General features: G+C 55.7%; 2 protein-coding genes across 2 annotated transcripts; both read right to left on the minus strand.

Moving 5' to 3' along the window:
* Nucleotides 1-241: 241 nt before the first annotated feature.
* On the minus strand, nucleotides 242-8687 carry LOC119933162 (D-box binding PAR bZIP transcription factor). The gene is made up of 4 exons (XM_038752496.1): nucleotides 8153-8687; nucleotides 7385-7744; nucleotides 1809-2020; nucleotides 242-1253 (listed from the first exon to the last, which is right to left on the minus strand). Exons 1-4 carry the CDS (start codon nucleotides 8286-8288, stop codon nucleotides 1038-1040), a joined length of 924 nt encoding a protein of 307 aa, XP_038608424.1. The 5' UTR covers nucleotides 8289-8687; the 3' UTR covers nucleotides 242-1037.
* Nucleotides 8688-12804: 4117 nt separating this feature from the next.
* On the minus strand, nucleotides 12805-20175 carry CA11 (carbonic anhydrase 11). Its single transcript, XM_038752000.1, has 10 exons — nucleotides 19540-20175; nucleotides 19230-19304; nucleotides 18428-18570; nucleotides 17440-17625; nucleotides 17009-17104; nucleotides 16818-16890; nucleotides 16453-16607; nucleotides 14719-14884; nucleotides 13183-13244; nucleotides 12805-12933 (listed from the first exon to the last, which is right to left on the minus strand). Exons 1-10 carry the CDS (start codon nucleotides 19607-19609, stop codon nucleotides 12805-12807), a joined length of 1155 nt encoding a protein of 384 aa, XP_038607928.1. The 5' UTR covers nucleotides 19610-20175.
* Nucleotides 20176-21608: the final 1433 nt, after the last annotated feature.

Below are 21608 nucleotides of genomic sequence, written 5' to 3' on the forward strand. Positions count from 1 at the left end.
TAATAGCCGCAGTGAGGGGAAGGGAGGGGAGGCCCCCAGATGGATGGAGCAGCAGGAGGGTGGGAGGAAAGGACCCTCCTCCCCCGGCCCCGTACCCCCAAGAGTGGAGAGGGGCTGCTTTGCTGCAGGACGAGGGGGTGGGGGGGGAGGGTGAGGACAGATGGAACCACAGGCCCGCCTCCCTCTTCCATCCCTCGGTCCTTCCCTCCGCCCACCCGCCCCGAATGCCGCTTCTCCACGGTGGGGGACTCGGTCTCACGCTTTATTCAAGATTTGTAAACTGCAGTGAAGACGCCGCCAGGGGCAAATGGATAGGTGAGCTGGGGGCAGGGAAGGCCTGGGTCCCCAGCGGGCAACACACAAGACGGAGAAACAGACTTCCTCCTCCCCCTCCACCCCGTCCCCATCCTCCTGGACCCGGTGGCTCTTCTTTTTCTTAAAAAAAATATATATTTATCATCATCTGGCACTGGCCCAGGTACCCAGGCCTTCCCCCCCCGCCCCCCATCCCTGAAACCTCACCGTCCCCACAGACTCCACTGGGGCCCAGCCCGGAACCAGAAGTCTCCACCTGCTACCCAAAGGAGAAGTGGGGAGCAGGGGGAACTGGGAGCGGAGACTCGGGTTTGCGTGTTTGGGGTTGGGGAGGGGGCGGTAGAAAAGGTGGGGGGGAGTAGTCTAGGGGCCCCCGCAGGCCTCCACCTGTGGCATCTCTTACACACAGGCAGGAGGGCTCCAGTCTGTGCTCCCCACAATTTCCAAGGGCCAGAGCACTCCACCTTCGACACCAACCCCCTGGGCCTCGGCCCCAGGGGTCTTTCCACGTGTCCGGACTTCTCCTTTCTCCCGGCCAGCCGGGCCGGGGGAGTCCCCGGAACCCAGGGCGGGGCGTCAGGGCTCATCCGCCTAACCTGCCTTCATTTCTCTCCACTACCGGGCCTCCCGGCCCTCCCATCCGGGGAGCCCAGTCCTCTGCTGAGCAGCGGCCGGCCAGGGGGAGGGTGGGGAATGGGGGCGGGCGGCGTGGGGCCGGAGCCTCACAGGGCCCCGTGCTGGGCCTGGTAGCGGGAGAGCACCGAACGGTAATGGGACAGTTCCTGGCGGATGGAAACCACTTCCTGCCGCAGGAGCGCGTTCTCCTTCTCCAAGAAGGCCGCCCGCACCGAGATCTGATTCTCCTTCAGCCGCCGGGCATCCCGCGAGCGCTTCGCAGCCTCGTTATTCTTGTAGCGGCGACTCCAGTACTTCTCATCCTGCGGGGGCGAGGAGGGAGGGCTGACAGGCGGGGCGGTCCGGGGATGGTGGCTGCAGGGGAGGGCCCGGTCGCCGGGGCAGCCCTCCTCCTTTTCTCCTCCACCTCGGGCTGAGCCGCCCGGGGCCACCCTGGTGGTGCCCTGGCCAGACCCCCACTCACCACCCCCAGGGCGCCCTGCCCAGGTTCCAGGCAGCCCACGGTTGGGGCCGAACTGGACCGGGCCAGCTTGGGCCTGGGCTCGGACCTCGCCGCCCTCACCCTCACCCCTCAGGGCAGGCTCGGGCCGGAGAGACCAGCGGCTGAACAGCAACAGTAGCTGCAGTGGCAGGTCCCACGCGGACCACCCGCTGACCAGGAGGTGACGCGGCCAGCCGGGTCGGGCCCCACCGCCTCCTAGGTTTGGGTAGCCAGGGGACGGGCCCTGGCCTTGACTGAACTGGAAGTGATGGAAGTCAGTATCTGAGCGCTGACCCCTGGCCAGGCCGGGGACTAGGTCAAAGCTCCGGGGCGGGGATCTGGGCCGGCCCGGCACCCCGCCTCCTTAGGCCCTCACCTTTTGTTCGTCCGGCACCTGTATCTTCCGGGCTTTCTTCATGATGGGCTGGGGCTTGAGCTCCTCCTCTGAGAAGCGATGCCTCCGGGGGTCGAAGGTCTCGTGGCCGGGGACGCTGGACAAGGCCAGATCAGCCGGATCAGGGTCAAAGGTCATCAGCACCTCCACAGCCTCTGGGTCCACGGGGCTGGGGGTGTCCCGAGGGGCTGGGACTGCAGGGAAGAAGGCAGCTGGGTCACTGAACCAAGCTACCTCTCTTCCTCCCTTCAAGGCCCTGCTAAAAGCTCACCTCCTCCAGGAGGCCTTCCCAGACTGAGCCCCTTCCTTCCTCTCCCCCTCGTCCCCCTCTGCATCCCCCCATCTTACCTCCTTCCCTTCCCCACAGCACCTGTATATATGTAGATATGTTTGTACATATTTATTACTCTATTTATTTATTTATTTATTTATTCATTTTACTTGTACATATCTATCTTATTTATTTTATTTTGTTAGTATGTTTGGTTTTGTTCTCTGTCTCCCCCTTTTAGACTGTGAGCCCACTGTTGGGTAGGGACTGTCTAGCGCTTAGTACAGCGCTCTGCACATAGTAAGCACTCAATAAATACGATTGATGATGATGATGATGAACCCTTTCCCAGCTTTCCCTCTCATTTAGACTACTACATTTATCTCAAGGTAATCTTTGATTCTTTGGCGTTTTGTTTTGGGCTATCCCACCCCACATCAACCCTCTCTTCTCCCATTCCCAAAAGTCAGGAAGTCCTACAAAGAAGGCTGACCTGGAGACTCTCTCAATGCCTGGTGCACACAGCCTACACCTTGGAGCTGATGATAATAATAATAACAGTAATAATAATGCCACTAATAACGGTGGCACGGTAAGCAGTTGTGTGCCAAGTGCTCTACTAGGCAGCGGAGGAGACGCAAGATACTCAGGTCGGACACAGTCCCTGTCCCACACGGGGCTCACAGTCTAAGTAGCCGGGAGAATCCATATTGAATCCCCATTTAACAGATGAGGTAATGGAGGCACAGAGAAGTTAAGTGACTTGCCCAGGGTCACATAACTGGCAAGGGGCAGAGCTGGGGTTAGAATCTAGATCCCCTGGGGGGAAGGGTTTTCCTCTCCTGTGAACTCCCCTTTCAGCTCTTTCCCCCCTCATTCCCAGCTTTCATGGCCCTCCTCATTGACAGGTAATGTCTCCTGCAGTCTAATCTGAATCCATCTTGTTGTAATGTCAATTCCTCCACCGACCCGTTTTCTCTCCAGGGAGATGCCTGTGGTTTCCCTGTTGTTTTGGAATTTAGAACCGGAAGAAAACCATGGCCTAGAGGAAGACGACAGGCCTGAGAGTGAGGAGACTTAGATTCGAGTCCCAGCTCTGGGAATGGCCTACTTTATCTCTCTGGGCCTCAGTTCCCTCATCTGTTAGATGGAGATAAAAGAGGTTGGGAGCCCAGTGTGGGACTGGGCCTCCGTCCGATCTCATGACCTTATAAGCTACTCCTGTGCTCAAGGCATTATAGCAGCTGCTCAATAAAGGTGGCAATTAAAGTTATTATCTGGAACTGCAGCAAATGGGATACCAATAATAATAATAATAACAATCGCGGTGTTTGTTAAGCATTTACTGTGTCCCAGGCGCTGTATTAAGCACTGGGGTGACTACAAGCAGATCAGGTTGGACACAGTCCCTGTCCCACGTGGGGCTCACAGTCTCAACCCCCAATTTTCAGATGGAGAACTGAGGCCCAGAGAAGTGAAGTGGCTTGCCCAAGGTCACCCAGCAGACAAGTGGTGCAGCCGGGATTAGAACCCATGACCTTCTGACCCCCAGGCCCGTGCTCTATCCACCCCATAGTGCTGCTGCATAGTAAGCGCTTACTATGTGCCAGGCACTGTCCTAAGCGCTGGAGCGGATACAGGCTAATTGCGTTGGACACAGTCCCCGTCCCACATTCATTCATTCAATCGTATTTATTCATTCATTCGTTCATTCAATTGAGCGCTTACTGTGTGCAGAGCTCTGTACTAAGCTCTTGGGAAGTACAAATCGGCAACATATAGAGAAGCAGCGTGGCTCAGTGGAAAGAGCCCGGGGTTGGGAGTCAGAGGTCATGGGTTCTAACCCCTGCTTAGCCATGTCTACTGTGTGACCTTGGGCAAGTCACTTAACTTCTCTGAGCCTCAGTGACCTCATCTGTAAAATGGGGAAGAAGACTGGGAGCCCTACGTGGGACAACCTGATCACCTTGTATCCCCTGAGCACTTAGAACAGTGCTTCACACATAGTAAGCATTTAACAAATGCCATTATTATTATTATTATTGTTATATAGACACGGTCCCTACCCAACATGGGGCTCACAATCTCGATCCCCATTTTACAGATGAGACAACTGAGGCCCAGAGAAGTGACTTGCCCAAGGTCACGCAGCGGACAATAATAATAATAATGGCATTTATTAAGCGCTAAGTGCAAAGCACTGTTCTAAGCGCTGGGGGGGTTACAAGATCAGATTGTCCCACGGTTGGGGGGGCTCACAGTCTTAATCCCCATTTTACAGATGAGGGAACTGAGGCCCAGAGAAGTGAAGTGACTTGCGCAGAGTCACACGGCTGACAATTGGCAGAGCCAGGATTCGAACCCATGACCCCTGACTCCAAAGCCCGGGCTCTTTCCACTGAGCCATGCTGCTTCTCTGGATGTAAGATATGAACGTAAGTGCTGTGGGAAGGGGAGGGGAGGTGAATAAAGGGAGCAAGTGAGGGACAATAGACTGTGAGCCCGCTGTTGGGTAGGGGCCGTCTCTATATGTTGCCAGCTTGGACTTCCCAAGCGCTTAGTACAGTGCTCTGCATACAGTAAGTGCTCAATAAGTACGATTGAATGAATGACAAGGGTTTAGACGATTTTGACACCCGTCTCTCGCTTCTAGACCCTGGGCCCGTTGTCGGGTAGGGACTGGCTCTATCTGTTGCCGACTGGGACTTCCCAGGCGCTTAGTCCAGTGCTCTGCGACACAGTAGGCGCTCAATAAATGCGACAGTGCTAAGCGCTTAGTACACAGTGCTCTGCGACAGTAAGCGCTCAATAGATACGATTACAGTGCTCTGCACATAGTAAGCGCTCAATAAACACGACTGATGATGATGATGAGCCCCTTCCTTCCTCTCCCCCTCGTCTCCCTCTCCATCCCCCCATCTTACCTCCTTCCCTTCCCCACAGCACCTGTATATATGTATATGTTTGTACATATTTATTACTCTGTTCATTTATTTATTTTACCTGTACATATCTATTCTATTTTATTTTGTTAGTATGTTTGGTTTTGTTCTCCGTCTCCCCCTTCTAGACTGGGAGCCCACTGTTGGGTAGGGACTGTCTCTATATGTTGCCAATTTGTACTTCCCAAGCGCTTAGTACAGTGCTCTGCACATAGTAAGCGCTCAATAAATACGATTGATGATGATGATTGATTGAATGAATGAGGGATCGGCTGCTGCGCCTTTAAGAGGGGGCGCGGCGGCGGCGGCGGCGGCGGCAGGCTCCGGGGTCAGCCGAGGACACGGGGCCGGGGTCACGTGCCCCTCCCGCGCGCCCGGGGGGTCACGTGCCCCTCCCGCTTGCGCCACGCCCCCTCGCACGTGACCGCGCCCCGGCCCGGGGGGAGGAGGAGGAGGGAGCGGGGCTCACGTGGCCTGGGAGTGTGAGGCGGAGGGAGGGAAGGAGGGAGGGAGCGGACGGGCGGACCCCTGGGTCATCATCATCATCATCATCATCAATCGTATTTATTGAGCGCTTACTGTGTGCAGAGCACTGTACTAAGCGCTTGGGAAGTACAAGTTGGCAACATAGAGAGACGGTCCCTACCCAACAGTGGGGGGGAGCCCGGGATTGGGGGGGAAAACCGTCACCCGCTTGGAAAAGAACCCAGGGAATCCCAGCCTCCGGGTGCGGGGGGGAAGCAGCAGCGTGGCTCAGTACTTCCCAAGCGCTTAGTACACTGCTCTGCACACAGTAAGCGCTCAATAAATACGATTGATTGATTTGGGGTCGGAGGTCACGCCTCCCGCCTCTGCCACTCGTCGGCTGTGCGACTTTCCGCAAGTCTCTGGGCCTCACCTGTCAAATGGGGGGGAAGGCTGGGCGCCCCCCGTGGGACAACCTGGTCACCTGGTAACCTCCCCAGCACATAGTAAGCGCTTAATAAATGCAATTATTATTAAAGGGCGGGGGGGCCTTTAGGCAAGTCACTTAGCTTGAGAAGCAGCGTTGCTCGGTGGAAATTGGGGGTCAGAGGTCATGGGTTCTAATCCCGACTCCGCCCCATGTCTGCTGTGTGACCTTGGGCAAGGCACTTAACTTCTCTGAGCCTCAGTTACCTCATCTGTCAAATGGGGATGAAGACTATGAGCCCCACCTGTGGCCAACCTGATCACCCTGTATCCCCCCCCACACGGCGCTTAGAACAGTGCTTTGCACATAGAAAGCACTTAACAAATGCCATCATTATTATTTATTATCCTCTGGGCCTCAGTTCCCTCATCTGTCAAATGTGAGCCCCACGTGGCACAACCTGATCACCTCGTATCCCCCCCTGGAGCTTACAACAGTGCTTCGCACATTGTAAGAGCTTAACAGATGCCATCATTATTATTCATCATTCTCTGGGCCTCAGTTCCCTCACCTGTCAAATGTGAGCCCCACATGGGACAACCTGATCACCTCGTATCCCCCCCTGGAGCTTACAACAGTGCTTTGCACATAGTAAGTGCTTAAAAACTGCCATCATTATTATTATCCTCTGGGCCTCAGTTTCCTCATCTGTCAAATGTGAGCCCCACGTGGGACAACCTGATCACCTCGTATCCCCCCCCCCCGGAGCTTACAACAGTGCTTTGCACACAGTAAGCGCTTAAAAAATGCCATCACTATTATTTATTATCCTCTGGGCCTCAGTTTCCTCACCTGTCAAATGTGAGCCCCACGTGGGACAACCTGATCACCTCGTAACCCCCCCTGGAGCTTACAACAGTGCTTTGCACATAGTAAGCGCTTAACAAATGCCATCATTATTATTTATTATCCTCTGGGCCTGTTTCCTCATCTGCCAAATGTGAGCCCCACGTGGGACAACCTGATCACCTCGTATCCCCCCCGGAGCTTACAACAGTGCTTTGCACATAGTAAGCGCTTAACAAATGCCATCGCTATTATTCATCATTCTCTGGGCCTCAGTTTCCTCATCTGTCAAATGTGAGCCCCACTTTGGACAATGTGATCACCTCCTAAGCCCCCCCCGGAGCTAACAACAGTGCTTTGCACATAGTAAGAGCTTAGCAAATGCTATCACTATTATTCATCATTCTCTGGGCCTCCGTTTCCTCATCTGTCAAATGGGGATGAAGACTGGGCGCCCCATGCGGGACAACCTGCTTTCCTCGTATGTCCGCCAGCGCTTAGGACAGTGCTGGGCACAGAGTAAGCGCTTACCAAATACCGTCGTTCTTCTCTTTTTCTGCCCGCCCCCCCCCCGGCTCTCCCACCGTCCGGGCCCGTTGGCGCTCACCTGCGTGGCCCCCTCCGGCTCCCCGGCGGGCGGGGGTCCCGGCCCCGGCCTCCATCATGCCCTCCCCGGGCGAGGAGCGGGCCGAGGAGCCGCAGGAGCCGGGCCCGGGGGCGGGGGGCGAGGGGGCGGCGGGGGCCGGGGGGCCCGGGCCCGGGGGGCTGGGCGGCAGCCCGTGCTCCAGCAGGAAGGCGTCCAAGTCCACGTACTCCACCTCCCCGAAGGGCAGGGCCCGCTCCCACAGCAGGGAGCCCAGCAGGGTCCCGGGACCCCCGGCCCGGGCCCGGGGGGACCCCTCTTCCTCCTCCTCCTCGTCGTCCTCCTGCTCCGGACGCGCCTTCCGCTCCTTCTCCTTCAGGAGGCCTAACGGGGGGGCCGGGGAAGCCCCGTCAGGGATCCGGGGGGGGCCCCAAGGACCGGCCCCATCGTACCGCCCGGGGACCCTTGGCCTCGCCGGCCCCGGGGGGTGGGGGGCGAGGCGACACCGGGGAGACCCCCTCCTCCCCCGGGCTCCGCACATTCCCGGGCCACCGAGGCCCCGCCCCGCCCCGTGAAGACCCGACACACCCCCGGGGGAGGGGCCGGGGGCAGGCCGCTCAGGCCTCGGGGGGAAGCGGGTGGGCCGGGGGCCGCGGGAGCGGGAAGGATGCCCCCGGGCCGGAAAGGACCGGACTGGCGTGGGGGCTGTTAGATCCGGGAGAACGGGGCCGGGGCAAGTTGGGGGGGTAGGGTCTGCACCCGGGGGACCCGGGGAGGGGCGACAACACTCACAGCTGGCCGGCTCCTTCGTCTTCACCGGGCCTTGCAGGAGAGTCCGGAGGCTGAGCAGCCCCGCTCCGCCCGCCTGGCCCCCGGCCTGCCCGGTCAGCGGCGGGGCCGGGGACCTGTCGCCCGCAGGCCGCGCCATCCCCGGGCAGGGGGATCCGGGGGAGTGGATCACGGGCTCATGGGACTCCCGGGCCGGCGGGGCAGTCCGGCCTGAAAGGGGACGGTCGGGTTGCGGTGGGGGGCCAGGCCCAGCCGGGCGGGCGAGGGCAATCCACGAGCCCCGGCGGGGGTTGTTGGGGGTCGGGGGCTGTTCGGCTAGGCCACCTGGCAGTCCGGGCAAGTCAGGCGGGGAAGCTTGGCGGATCGCGGACGGATGCAGTCCGTGAAACCTCCGCAATCCGGCTGGGCTCGCGATCCGTCCCGGGGCTCGTGCAGTCCGTACGGTAGGGAGCGAGGCGGCGGGGAGACGGATGGAAGCGGTGGAGGTGGAGGGAAAGGGAAGAGGGAGGAGCCGTCTAAACTTCTTTGAAAAAAAGAAAAGGGGAACAGTGTCTTCCAGGGAACAACACACACACACACACACACACACACACACACACACACACTTCTCCGGGAGCCTTGCACGCGGCCGCCTATTTGCAGGGAGGTTTCTCCCCGCCCCCAGCCCCCGGGCTCCTCCGGGGTAGGACCCGCCGTCGCCCCCCGTGTCTTCCCTTCTTATGCACAAATAGCCCTTTGCATTTATTCTCTTTTTTACCCCCCTTCTCGCTTCTGCAAAAACAAAAATAAATAAACTAAACGTCTGCTCTCAAAACCCCGCCTCGGCCCCGCCCCCCGGGGGTGGGATGGAGAGGGGGGAGAGCTCTGCCAGCGCGAACCAATGGGAGGGCGCGCCCCGCGTGTGGGCTGAGCCAATGGGCGGCCGGGGATCCGGGCGGGCGCGTGCCGTCCCCGGCGCGTGTCATGCGGTCGGGCCAGGGGGCGGGGGAGAGGGGAGAAAGGGAGGGGGGCGTGGCCCTGACCTAGTTTTGACCAATGGGAGGCAGCGCCGGGGGCGGGGCCCCGGCCCGAGCGGGGCCAATGGGAAGGGCGGATTTGGAGGAGGAGGCGGGGAGAGCCCTCCCCCCTCCCTCCCGCGGGCACTGAGCACATGGCCTCGCGCGTGCCGCCTCGGGAAAGGGGGGGGGCGGCTCCTTAAAGGGACCGTACACCTTTACCTGGTAAGACCGGGCGCGTGGGACGGGGACCCGGGGCAGAATGGGATGCAGATTCGGAGAACCGTGTCTAGATTCGAGTGGAAATAAAAGACAGGAACACCCAGATTTAGGAAAAACAACATGGGGAGAAAAGCAGGGAGAGGATGGATTTTTTTAACCCCCTTCCATCCTTACCTGTGTTTTATTTTTTTTAAATCAATCAATCAATCAGTCGTATTTATTGAGCGCTTACTGTGTGCCGAGCACTGTACTAAGCGCTTGGGAAGTACAAGTTGGCAACATCAATCAATCAATCGTATTTATTGAGCGCTTACTGTGTGCGGAGCACTGTACTAAGCGCTTGGGAAGTACAAGTTGGCAACATCAATCAATCAACCAATCAATCGTATTTATTGAGCGCTTACTGTGTCCCGAGCACTGTACTAAGCGCTTGGGAAGTACAAGTTGGCAACATATAGAGACAGTCCCTGCCCAACAGTGGGCTCACAGTCTATTGATTGATAGAAGGGGGAGACAGAGAACAAAACCAAACATATTAACAAAATGAAATAAATAGAATAGATATGTACAAGTAAAATAAATAAATAAATAGAGTCATAAATATGTAGTCTTTTAGACTGTGAGCCCACTGTTGGGTAGGGACTGTCTCTATATGTTGCCTATTTGTACTTCCCAAGCGCTTAGTACAGTGCTCTGCACATAGTAAGCGCTCAATAAATACAATTGATGATGATGATGATGATGTACAAACATATATACATATATACAGGTGCTGTGGCGAAGGGAAGGAGGTAAGACGGGGGGATGGAGAGGGGGGCGAGGGGGAGAGGAAGGAGGGGGTTCAGTCTGGGCTCATGGGAGGCTTTTCCTCAACAAGAAGACTAATAATCTTTTTTCCCCAGTGGTATCTGTTCATTCCATCCTCCTGTCTCTCCCCACTTCAGTCTGTACTTCACTCTGCTGCCTGGATTATCTCTGTGCAGAAACGCTCTGGGCATGTCATTCCCCTCCACAAAAATCTCCAGTGGCTACCAATCAACCTACGAATCAAGAAAAAACTCCTCACCCTGGGCTTCGAGGCTTTCCATCCCCTCGCCCCCTCCTACCTCACCTCCCTTCTGTCCTTCTCCAGCCCAGCCCGCACACTCCACTCCTCTGCTGCTAACCTCCTCACTGGGCCTTGGTCTTGCCTGTCCGGCCGTCGACCCCCGGCCCACGTCCTCCCCCTGGCCCGGAATTCCCTCCCTGTGCACATCCATCCGCCAAATTAGCTCCCTTTCCCTTCAAAGCCCTACTGAGAGCTCACCTCCTCCAGGAAGTAAGCGCTTAACAAATACCATCATTGTGATTATTATTATACTCTATTGATTTATTTTATTTGTACATATTTGTATATTATTTGTACATATGTACAAAATAATAATGTTGGTATTTGTTAAGCACTTACTATGTGCCAAGCACTGTTCTAAGCACTGGGGTAGATACAAGGTCATCAGGTTGTCCCACGTGGGGCTCACCATCTTCATCCTGACAATCCTCATCTTCACAATCATCTTCATCTTCACCTTCATCACCTTCATCTTCACAATCTTCAGAGAAGCAGCGTGGCTCAGTGGAAAGAGCCCGGGCTTTGAAGTCAGAGGTCATGGGTTTAAATCCTGGCTCTGCCAATTGTCAGCTGTGTGACTTTGGGCAAGTCACTTAACTTCTCTGGGCCTCAGTTACCTCATCTGGAAAATGGGGATTAAGATTGTGAGCCCTCTGGGACAATCTGATCACCTTGTAACTTCCCCAGCACTTAGAACAGTGCTTTGCACATAGTAAGTGCTTAATAAATGCCACCATTATTATTATCCCCATTTTTTAAAATGTTGCTTACGGTTATGCCAAAGCACGGTGCTGGTTGGGAGATCATCGGATGGGACACAGTCCACGTCACAACTGAGGTTCACGATCTAAGTGGGACAATCTAGGTCTCCTGATCCCCATTTTAATAATAGTAATAATTATGGTATTTGTTATGTGTCAGGCACCGTATTAAGCGCTGGGGTGGTTACAAGCAAATCGAGTTGGACACTGTCCCTGTCCCATGTGGGGCTCACAGTCTCAATCCCCATTTCACAGATGAGGTCACTGAGGCCCAGAGAAGTGAAGTGACTTGCCCAAGGACACACAGCAGACCAGGGGCAGAGTCGGGATTGGAAGCCATCACCCAGAAGGCAAGTGACAGGGCAGGGACTAAACCCCCCCAATCTCCTGATTGCTAATGCGTTATACTTTCCATTCGACCCACACAGCTGCTTTTTATGCCACACACAATCAGCTCAATCGTTGTGTGCAGGGAATGTGCCTGTTTATTGTTATAGTGTACTCTCCCAAGCGCTTAGTACAGTGCTCACACTATGCGCTCAATAAATTTGATTGCCTGACTCAATAAATGCAGTGAATTAGGATGAGGAGGAAGGCAGGCTGGGGGCTGGGACCCTATTAGCACTTGCATGATCTGTTTCCTTGTTCCTACGGTGAGTTCTGGCCTGTTCTTTCTGCTTAATTTCCTTGCCTATGCATCTGCCTAGTGGGAACATATCTGTCTGGAGCCCCAGCAACCTGCAGTCTTCTCTACCCTCCTAGGATGGGGAGGACCTTCCTGCGGTAATTATCTCCTCCCTTAAGTCTCTGACCCCCCTGCTCCTACCTCCCCTCAGGGCAATCAATCGATTTTACTTATGGTATTTGTTCATTCATTCATTCAATCGTATTTATTGAGCGCTTACGGTGTGCAGAGCACCGTACTAAGCACGTGGGAAGTACAAGTTCGGCACTTACTATGTGCTAGGCACTTTATTAAGTCCCGGAGGTAGGCATAAGATAATCAGGTTGGATGCAGTCCAGGTCCCACCTGAGTCTCACAGTCGTAATCCCCATTTTACAGACGAGATAACTGGGGCACAGAGAAGTAAAGTGAGTTGCCTAAAGTCACCCAGGAGACAAGTGGCAGAGCCGGGATTAGAACCCAGGTCCTTCTGATTTCCAGGCCCTTGCTCTTTCCATTAGGCCACAGTGGCATTTATTGAGCACTTACTGTGTGCACAGCATCGTACTAAGTCTCAGGCCCTTGCTCTTTCCACTAGGCCACAATGGCATTTATTGAGCCTTACTGTGTGCTGAGCATTGTACTAAGTGCTTGGAAGAGTGCGATATAACAGAGTTGGTATTGTACAGAGCAGTAACCTATTCTCTTCCCCACCCTCTCTCTTTTTTGAGCCAGAGAGAAACAGACAATAGGCACCTAAAGTATTCTAAATCTTTAATAATTTGGAGGTTCCCAATCATGAAGATGCAGAGGGAGGGGTTTTCCCCCCCTCCCACGATGGAGATCTTCATGGAGTGTCACCTTCTTGGGAAGGTTCTCTGGGAAGGGGTGGGGATGGGCGCTCCTCAGGAAAGGGGAATAGACGTTGGCGGAGAAGGTCTCTCTTGGCAGGGGGTGGGAGGTGGCACAGCTTTCTTCTCCAGCAGCGGGGAGTCGTGGTAGTTACGAAGTGGCTGGTGGGGAAGAGCCTTCCACTAGGAGAGAAAGAAGGGGAATGCGGAATGACAGGCCCCGCTTATTTGGGGGAGATTCCGCCTTGAGAAGGTCGAACGGGAAAGGTATAAGGAGAACTGATGAACCCAGGTTTAATGTCCCTGCATGAACCAAAAATCTGGGACCCAAACTAAACCACTGGAGAGGGGCCTAGCAATGGCTGGGCCTCACCTCACTTAAATCTGCGGCCCAAGCTGAACCCTTGGGGCCTACCAACAACTTGGCCTCACCTCACTTCCAATGCCAGAAGAGTTGCCCAAGGGGCTGCTGTTATTTGTAGTTCCAGAGGAAACTGGGGGACAGCACTGGGAGGGGACGGGGTTGGGGGAAAGGCAGGGATTTGGGACATCTGTGATTCATCATTGCACGTGGATTGTGCGATGCCCCAGCACGCAGGAGACAGTAAACCTTCCTGGCTGCAAATGGAGGAAAGGAGGCTAGCCTGTTCCCTTGAGTCCCTTATCAGCTTCTTTTCTCTGGCTCAGCCTAGGAAGGCTCCACCAGAAGGTGCCCAGGGAGGGGAGAGGAGTAATAATTTGGGCCATAAACTTGGGATGGGGGGTGAGAGGAGAGATTGCCCTGTGCTGGCCAGAAATTCAAGGCAGGGTCAGAGCGGATCCACCCCAGTCCTGGCCTCTGGACTCAAGTTTGTGTCCAGCCGGTCCCTGGAATGGCTCTGGCTTCTGGTAATAATAACAATGATGGTATTTGTTAAGCGCTTACTATGTGCAAAGCACTGTTCTAAGCGCTGGGGGGGATACAAGGTAATCAGGTTGTCCCATGTGGGGCTCACAGTCTTAATCCCCATTTTACAGATGAGGGAACTGAGGCACAGAGAAGTTAAGTGACTTGCCCAAAGTCACACAGGTGACAATTGGTGGAGCCGGGATTTGAACCCATGGCTTCTGACTCCAAAGCCCATACTCTTTCCACTGAGAGACTACCACTTCTAGACTGTGAGCCCGTTGTTGGGTAGGGACCGTCTCCATATGTTGCCAACTTGTACTTCCCAAGCGCTTAGTCCAGTGCTCTGCACACAGTAAGCGCTCAATAAATACGATTGAATGAATGAATGGAAATTAAGTGAGCCCAGACCAAACTAGCAGAGATCCCAGGCTCACTTCCTGGAGCCCTAGCCTACAGGTGCGGTGGGCCCTGGAAGCTGCTAGCATCCCGGGGGCCCACCCTTCAAGTGGATGTGCAATAGCATCCAGCCACTGTAATCCACCTTCTCCCTCCATTCCCCCCACACCCAACAAGAAACCCAGTGGTAAATACTATTAATAATAAATAAAATGAGGCGGAAGCCTAGAGGAGGTCAGCCCAGCAAACGTGGGGGCCCGGGCAAACCAGGTTCTAACGGTATCCTACCAAGTGGATGGAGCGGGAGGAAAAGGGCATTGTGGACAGAGAATATGTCTGTTTTATTGTTATACTGTACTCTCCCAAGCGTTTAGTACAGTATTTTGCACACACTAAGTGCTCAATAAGACTGACTGAATGAATGAAAAAGACAGGAAGGACATTTAGTACTGTGCTCTGTGTACAGTAAGCGCTCAATAAATATGATTGAATGAATGAATGCATGAATGAATGGTAGGCTGCCCAATTCCGTGTGGGCTGCCCATTCCGTGTGGTTAGCACACAGGACTATACCATGCTAGGGAAGAGCCAGGGGAGATTGGATGATCCCTCACCAGTTAGAAAAAGCAGGGAAATGGACTGTACCATACAGAGGGAGCAGGAGACGGGGCATCTGTGCCTACCGTGCAAGCGGTAGTTGGGTCCCTGGCAGCGGCGCTCCGGGTGTCGGAAGTCGGTGTTCCCCCTTAGGGCCCGGTGGGCCAAGGGCTGCAGAGGCCTGGTGTTCCCACTGAGGCTCCGGAAGATCTGAGAGGGCGGGTTCTGGCTCAGGAGACGCAGGGAATGCATCTAGTGGGGGGCGACAGGAAAGGGGGGAGGCAAAGTTTGGGAGTGGGGAGGGCACAGAGTCCCCAAGAAGCAGGGAGGGCAGGAGGAGAGGAGGGCAGTGCCCTGGGGGTCCCAGATTGGCATCCAGCTGTGCCCTGCAGGATTAATGTCTGTCTCCCCCCATTCTTCTACAATCATCTAGACTGTAAGCTAAGCCTGTTGTGGTCAGGGAATGTGTCTGTTTATTGTTTTATTGTACTTCCCAAGCACTTAGTACAGTGCTCTGCACACAGTAAGCGCTCAATAAATACCATTGAATGAATGAATGAATTGTACTCTCCCCAGTGCTTAGTACAGAGCTCTGCACACAGTAAGCGCTCAATATATATGACTGAATGAAGGAGAGTCACTGGGGCAGGCGAAGCCTAAGCCATGGGGAGGGAAAGCTCGTTGTGGACAGGAAACATATCTACCAACTCTGTTATCATCATCAATCGTATTCCTTGAGCGCTTACTGTGTGCAGAGCACTGTACTAAGCGCTTGGGAAGTACAAATTGGCAACATATAGAGACAGTCCCTACCCAACAGTGGGCTCACAGTCTGTTATATTATTCTCAATCAATTGATCAATCAATCAATGGTATTTATGGAGTGCTTACTAAGTGCAGAGCACTCTACTAAGCACTTGGGAGAGTTAAATACAACTGAATGAGCGAACAAGGTCCCTGCCCATAATGAGCTTACAGTCTAGAGAGGGAGACAGACACTAGTATAAGCAAATCATTTTCAACAAAGAAATGATCTATTTGCACACTGTAAGTGCACGAGAAATACAACTGATTGATTGAAACCAGGAAAGCAGGAAGCAGAGGGAGGAGAGAGAGGCTGAATGCGGGGCCAGGGTCCTGAGGAGGGAACGGGCGTTGAGAAAAGAGAGTGAGTCAGAGCCTAGGGGAGGATGGCTGGCGGGAGAGGCAGCATGGCCTAGTGGCAAGACCATGGGGTTGGGAGTCAGAGGTCGTGGGTTCTAATCCTGGCTCTGCCACTTGTCTGCTGTGTGACTTTGGGCAAGTCACTTAACTTCTCTGTACCTCGGTTACCTCATCTGTAAAATGGGGATGAAGAGTGTGAGCCTCATGTGGGACAGGGACTGTGTCCAATTTAATTACCTTGTATCTACCCCAGAACTTAGAACAGTAATGATGATGATGATTATGGTATTTGTTAAAAGTGCTTACTATGCGTGAGGACTGTACTAAGCGCTGGAATGGTATTTAAGTGCTTATTATGTGCCAAGCACTATTCTAAGCACTGGGGTAGATACAAGGTTACCAGGTTGTCCCACTTGGGGCTCACAGTCTTCATCCCCATTTTACAGATGAGGTAACTGAGGCACAGAGAAGTCCCTTGCCCAAAGTCACACAGCTGACAAGTGGCGGAGCCGGGATTAGAAACCACGACCTCTCACTCCCAAACCCGTCCCTTTTCCTCTAAGCCGCCTGGCACACAGTAAGTGCTTAACAAATATCATAATTATTATTAGGGGGCGGGGTGCCGGGCTCCAGAGGAGAGTGGGGCCTGGTGGCACCTGCAGGGAGGTGATGTTGAGGGGCTGGTCGATGAGGATCCAGGTGACCGTCTCGTAGCAAGGCGGGGCAGTGAGGGAGCCCTGGTAGGTGATGAAACCAAAGCTGTCAGGGAAGAGGAGCTCCAGGCTCAGATCCTGAAGGAAGTAGGCGTCGTCTGGGGAATAAGCAGGCAGGTGGCAGGGGAGAGGGGAAGGATCAGCAGGTCTGGCCTTTATTTCTCTGCATTTTGCTTCCCCTTCCCCATCCCATTCCCCCCAACCCGCCACCCAACACCGCCTCTTTCCCTCCCTCCTCCTTCCCTTCCTCCTTCCTTGGCCTCGTCGGCCCTCCTGGTGCCCACACCCTCCGCCTCCCCCAGTCTCACGCTTGTAGGAGATGCGAGTGATGGTATCGCGGTTAAGGAGGCGATTCAGGAAAGGGTTGGAGTTTCCCGCCACCTGCAAGGGAGCGGCGAGGCCGGTGACCCCGGGGGACCAGGCCGCCGGCCCCCACCTTCTCTTCCCCCAAGGCCCACTGCTGCCCCCGGAACCCAGGTGCCCGAGGCCCCCAGCTCACGTTGACGAAGAGGGCCAGAATGGCCAACCCGTTGGGGCCCCGGGAAGCGGCGCTCAGATTGCCATACAGCTCCTGGTTGAAGTGGATCAGCTGGACCTGTGGGAGGCCGGCGGGAGGAGGGGATGTGACACCCTGTCTGAGGGAGGGAGGGAGGGAATGTCTGAGGAAGGCTGGGGGCGTGAGGTGTTTGTTCCCAGTACGGGGGTCATAAATACCATCTATTTACTGATTGATTGATGGATTGGGTCAGGGGGAGGAAGAGAAAGGATCAAGAGAGAAACTGGGCAGGGAGGGAGGGGGCCCTGGAGGGCCAGGGAGGTGGTAGTAGCAGGATGGGGCTGGTGGTGGCTTGGGGGGAGGTCAAAGGGCAGGGGAGGGGCTGCAGGGATGAGGGTGGACCCGGGATGCTGGAGGGGGCCGGGGTGGACCACCTCAGCGGAGAAGCCCCGGTGATTGAGCTGGTGCTCGGAGCCGGCCCCGTCCTGGGCACCGAAGAGCAGCCGCAGTTCGCTGAGCCGGTGGCTGTAGAGCAGGGGCCCCCCCGACACGTTGACCACGGGCCGGGGGGCTGGCAGGAAGGACACGTGGCGACCCGTGTTGTACAGGGTCCCTCGCAGCTGGGCATGGGGGAAGGAATAGAAACACAAGGAGAGAGACAGAGTCCAGTCAGAGAGGAGAGATGGGGGCGAGGGGGGGTGATGGGGTTTGTGTGTGTGTGCACACACGTGTTGTAGACTACCATTCTGTTCTCTGTCTAGCTGCCTCAGTTTCTGCCTATGACACTGCTGTCTGAGAGTTTCTCTATTTTGGTTCTTTGTTTTTGTTTTTAATGGTATTTGTTAAGCACTTACTATGTGCCAAGCACTATACTAAGCGCTGGGGTGGATACAAGTAGTCAGATAGGTCACAGTCCGTCACAATCTTAAGTCCCATTTTATAGATAAGGTAACTGCGTCACAGAGAAGTTAAGTGACTTGCCCAGGGTCACCCGGCAGGCACGTGGAGGAGCCGGGATAAGAATCCACATCCTCTGACTCCCAAGCCTGTTCTCTTTCCAATAGGTCACGCTGCTTCTCTCCCCCATCCGAGCCTATCTTCCACGTCCATCTCTTCTCTCTATCCATCGTTATCTCTCTGTGTCTCTGCCTCTGAACTTGCTCTCCAGGGGCCTGTTCCTCCCTGCCTCTCCCTTCAGCTCAGTCAGTCAATCAATCATATTTATTGAGCGTTCACTGGGTGCAGACGGCCAGTCAGTCAGTCAGTCAGTCAGTTGTATTTATTGAGCGCTTACTGTGTGCAGAGCCCTGTACTTAGTGCTTGGGAGGGTACAACATAACAACAAACAGACACGTTCCCTGCCCACAAGGAGCTTACAGCCTAGAAGGCTCTCAGCCCTAAGTCCCCAACCGAACCCCGCACCTTTTCTCCACCAGTGCTGAGCCTCAGCGGGGGTAGGAAGGGGTCGTAGAGGACCCTGCCGGTGTCCACAGCGACGGGGCTCTGCCACTTGCCCACGGCGCACAGGCTCCAGGCCGCATTCACCAGGCCCCAGAACGGTGGTCCTGTTGAGGGTGGGGTGGGCAACAAGCCGGGGTGGGGAAGGGTCACTGGCCGGCCTTGGGGGCAGACCAGGCATTGGGTGGATGGGCCCTGAAGGGGACAGAAGGGTTTGGGGTCCCGGAGGGAGAGTGGCTGGGGAAACAGAGCAGGAGGCCGGAGACTAAAGGGACTGAAGCTAGTGAAAGACCCCTGGGGTTCAAGGAGCTGGGGTCAAGGGTCATTTGGGGGAACCAATTGGGATGGGGTAGAGTGCAGCTTGACGGTGTACGACCTGGAGAAACCGGCTGCCTGGATTCCCACACGGGCACACGAGCACACTCTCACACGTACACACACACCCCACCACACCACCCCCGCTTTCTCTCTTTCCTTCCACTCACTCCCACTCACTACTTGAAATGCGCATCGCTAATGCCCAATCCAGGGAGCGGGGAGACCTGGGGAGCGGGGAGAGAAGGGAAAAGGATAGGGAGGTTTCCGAGGGAAGGGGTAGGAGGCTGGGGGATGGCGGTGGGGAGGGGGAAGCGCTCACCCAGGGGAGTAATAGGGAGGGAGGAGACCACCAGCGGGAGGGGTCAGGGAAGGGAGGGAGGCAGGAGAAGGGTGCGGGAGGCCGGGATGCCCTGAGTCTGCAAGCCGGGAAAGAGGCAACAAACTCAACCTGGAACGAAGTTTCCCTGGAGGCTGTCCTTGTAGGTCCACCAGTCCTCGGGGGCCAGCATGGGACGGATGTGAGCTAGAGAGAGGAGAGGATCCGCTGGGAAGACCCCTTTGTGGGGGAAGCCCTCCCCCATCCTCCAGTGTCCAGCCCTGCCCCTCTCCGTCCCATGGGAATCTGGGCAGCCTTTCTGGATCTCTCCTGGGGGCCTGTGGGGTGAGGGTCGCTGGGATCTAGAGCTCAGCCGGTAGTGGGATCCTAGTCAGAGAGCCCCGGGGGAGGGGGAGGGGGCGGGGAGGATCCCCGCTCTTACCTGTGGCCCCCAGCGTGGCCCCCAGCAGCAGCAGGACCCTAGGCGGGCTGAGGCCATCTACTCTCCCCATAGCCCTGGCCGTTCAGCCGTTCCTGAAGGGGAAGGGGCCAGGCAGGGAGGGGCAGGGGGACCACCTGGAAAGGGAAGGCTGGACGGGAGGGAACCTTCCACAGCCCTCCCCCTCTCTGTGTGCTTTCTCGCTGTCACTCTCTACTTCACTCTGTCTGGTTCCCACTGGGTCACTCCCTCTGTTTCTTACTCCTTCCCCCCACCCCACTCTCCTCACCAACCTGTTCCCTGGGGAAGCCTCAGGAGGGTCCCCCAAAGGGTCAGGACAGCTACACCCCACACCCCGCCACCCAACTTTTCCAGTCCCTCCCTACAGATCAATACATTCCCCTCTTCACCTCTAACGCCTTCTGGCCCTCAATTTCTGCCTCTCTTTTCCCGTTTCCCTTCCTTCCTGCTCTCTGTTCCTCTCCTATTCCGCCCCTTTAGCTCTTATTCCATTATTTATTCTTCTATTTATTTCAATCTCTCTCTCTCTTCCCACCTCTATCCCTTTACCATAATCGTCTCTTGCTTCTTCTCTTTACCTCTCTTTCTCTTCCTCCCCTTTCTCCAATCCTTTCTCTTTCTGCCTTTATTTCTATTTCTTTCAGGTCCTTTTTCTCTAACCCTCTACCTCCCTATTCCTCCCTGCCTCTCCTCTCTCTCTCATTCCTGGCTCTCTGTATTTCCCTCTCTCTCCTTCTTTAATTCTCTTCTGTCAAACCCTTATTTTCTCTCACTCATTCTCTACCCCTTTTCCCGTGCATACCTTTCCTCCCCCCCCACTCCCTGCTCCTTTCCTTCTCCCTTTCTCAGCCACTCCTTCTCTCACACTCCTTCTCTCTCTCTCTTTTACTCTGGCTCTAGCTCTCTCAGCCTCTCTCTGCCTCCCTCCCTCTCCCTCTGGCTCTCTCTTTCCTTCCCTCTGGCTCTCTCCCCAGGTTCTCCCGGGCTCTCCCTCTCCGTCTCTCTCTTCCCCCCTCTCCCCCTCCTTTTCCGTCTCTCCCCCTTCTCCCTTAATTCAAGGAACCCCCCAAGCCTCCCCACCGCCACCAACCACCACCAGCTGGAGCCGGCACAGGTGAGAAGAGGATCAGAAGCTGAAGGGAGGGGAGGTGGAAAGAGAAAGAAGGGGGGCCTGGTTGGGGGGAGTGGGAAAGAAGAAGGGGAAGATAAGGGGTGCAGAGGGGGGGGAGTCGGGGGTCTTTCGGGGGGAAGAAGGATCCGGACTAGGCACCTGGGGCCCTGATGCTGGCAGCTCGGATCATCCGCACAGAATAGGGGGGAGGGGGGATTTAAGGTGGAGCCAAGCAAATAGCCCTGCCTGCCTCTGCCGCCCCCTCCCCGTCCGTGACAGCCCCCGGCTTTCTCCTCCAGGGTCCGATGGCCTCCTGGCTCGGAGACCCCTCCCCCAAAAAATGCTTGGCTCTTTTCCCCAGACCCTTTTAGTCTCCCATGGGACTCCAGCCCGCCCCAGCCCAGAGCCGGGCTCCCCCGGGCCTCTGAGGCCCAGATGGGAAGCCGGGAGTCTGAGCAGCCTGGGACCGCAAACTTGTACTTCCCAAGCGCTTAGTACAGTGCTCTGCACACAGTAAGCGCTCAATAAATACGATTGAATGAATGAATGAATGAGTGGAGTGGGAGGGCCTCAGTCCTCGACCAAGTGGACCCGTTATCCCCGTGGGCTCCCGGGATCCTCCGGCCGACCCACACCCACGCAGGGAGCTGCCCCACATGTCCAGCCCCAACTCCTCTGGGAGACCCAGGGATCCTGGGCCCCATCCCCCCAATTGGCTCCAATAAATAATAACCGTGGTATTGGTTAAAGCGCTTACAATGTGCCCGACACTGTACTAAGCGCTGGCGCGGATGCTGGGCTGGGAAGCAGCGTGGCTCCGTGGAAAGAGCACGGGCTTGGGAGTCAGGTCATGGGTTCGAATCCCGGCTCCGCCACTTGTCAGCTGTGTGACCTTGGGCAAGTCACTTTTTACTTCTCTGAGCCTCAGTTCCCTCGTCTG

This window comes from Tachyglossus aculeatus, chromosome 10, assembly GCF_015852505.1.
Source record: "Tachyglossus aculeatus isolate mTacAcu1 chromosome 10, mTacAcu1.pri, whole genome shotgun sequence".
NCBI classification, from domain to species: Eukaryota; Metazoa; Chordata; class Mammalia; order Monotremata; family Tachyglossidae; genus Tachyglossus; species Tachyglossus aculeatus.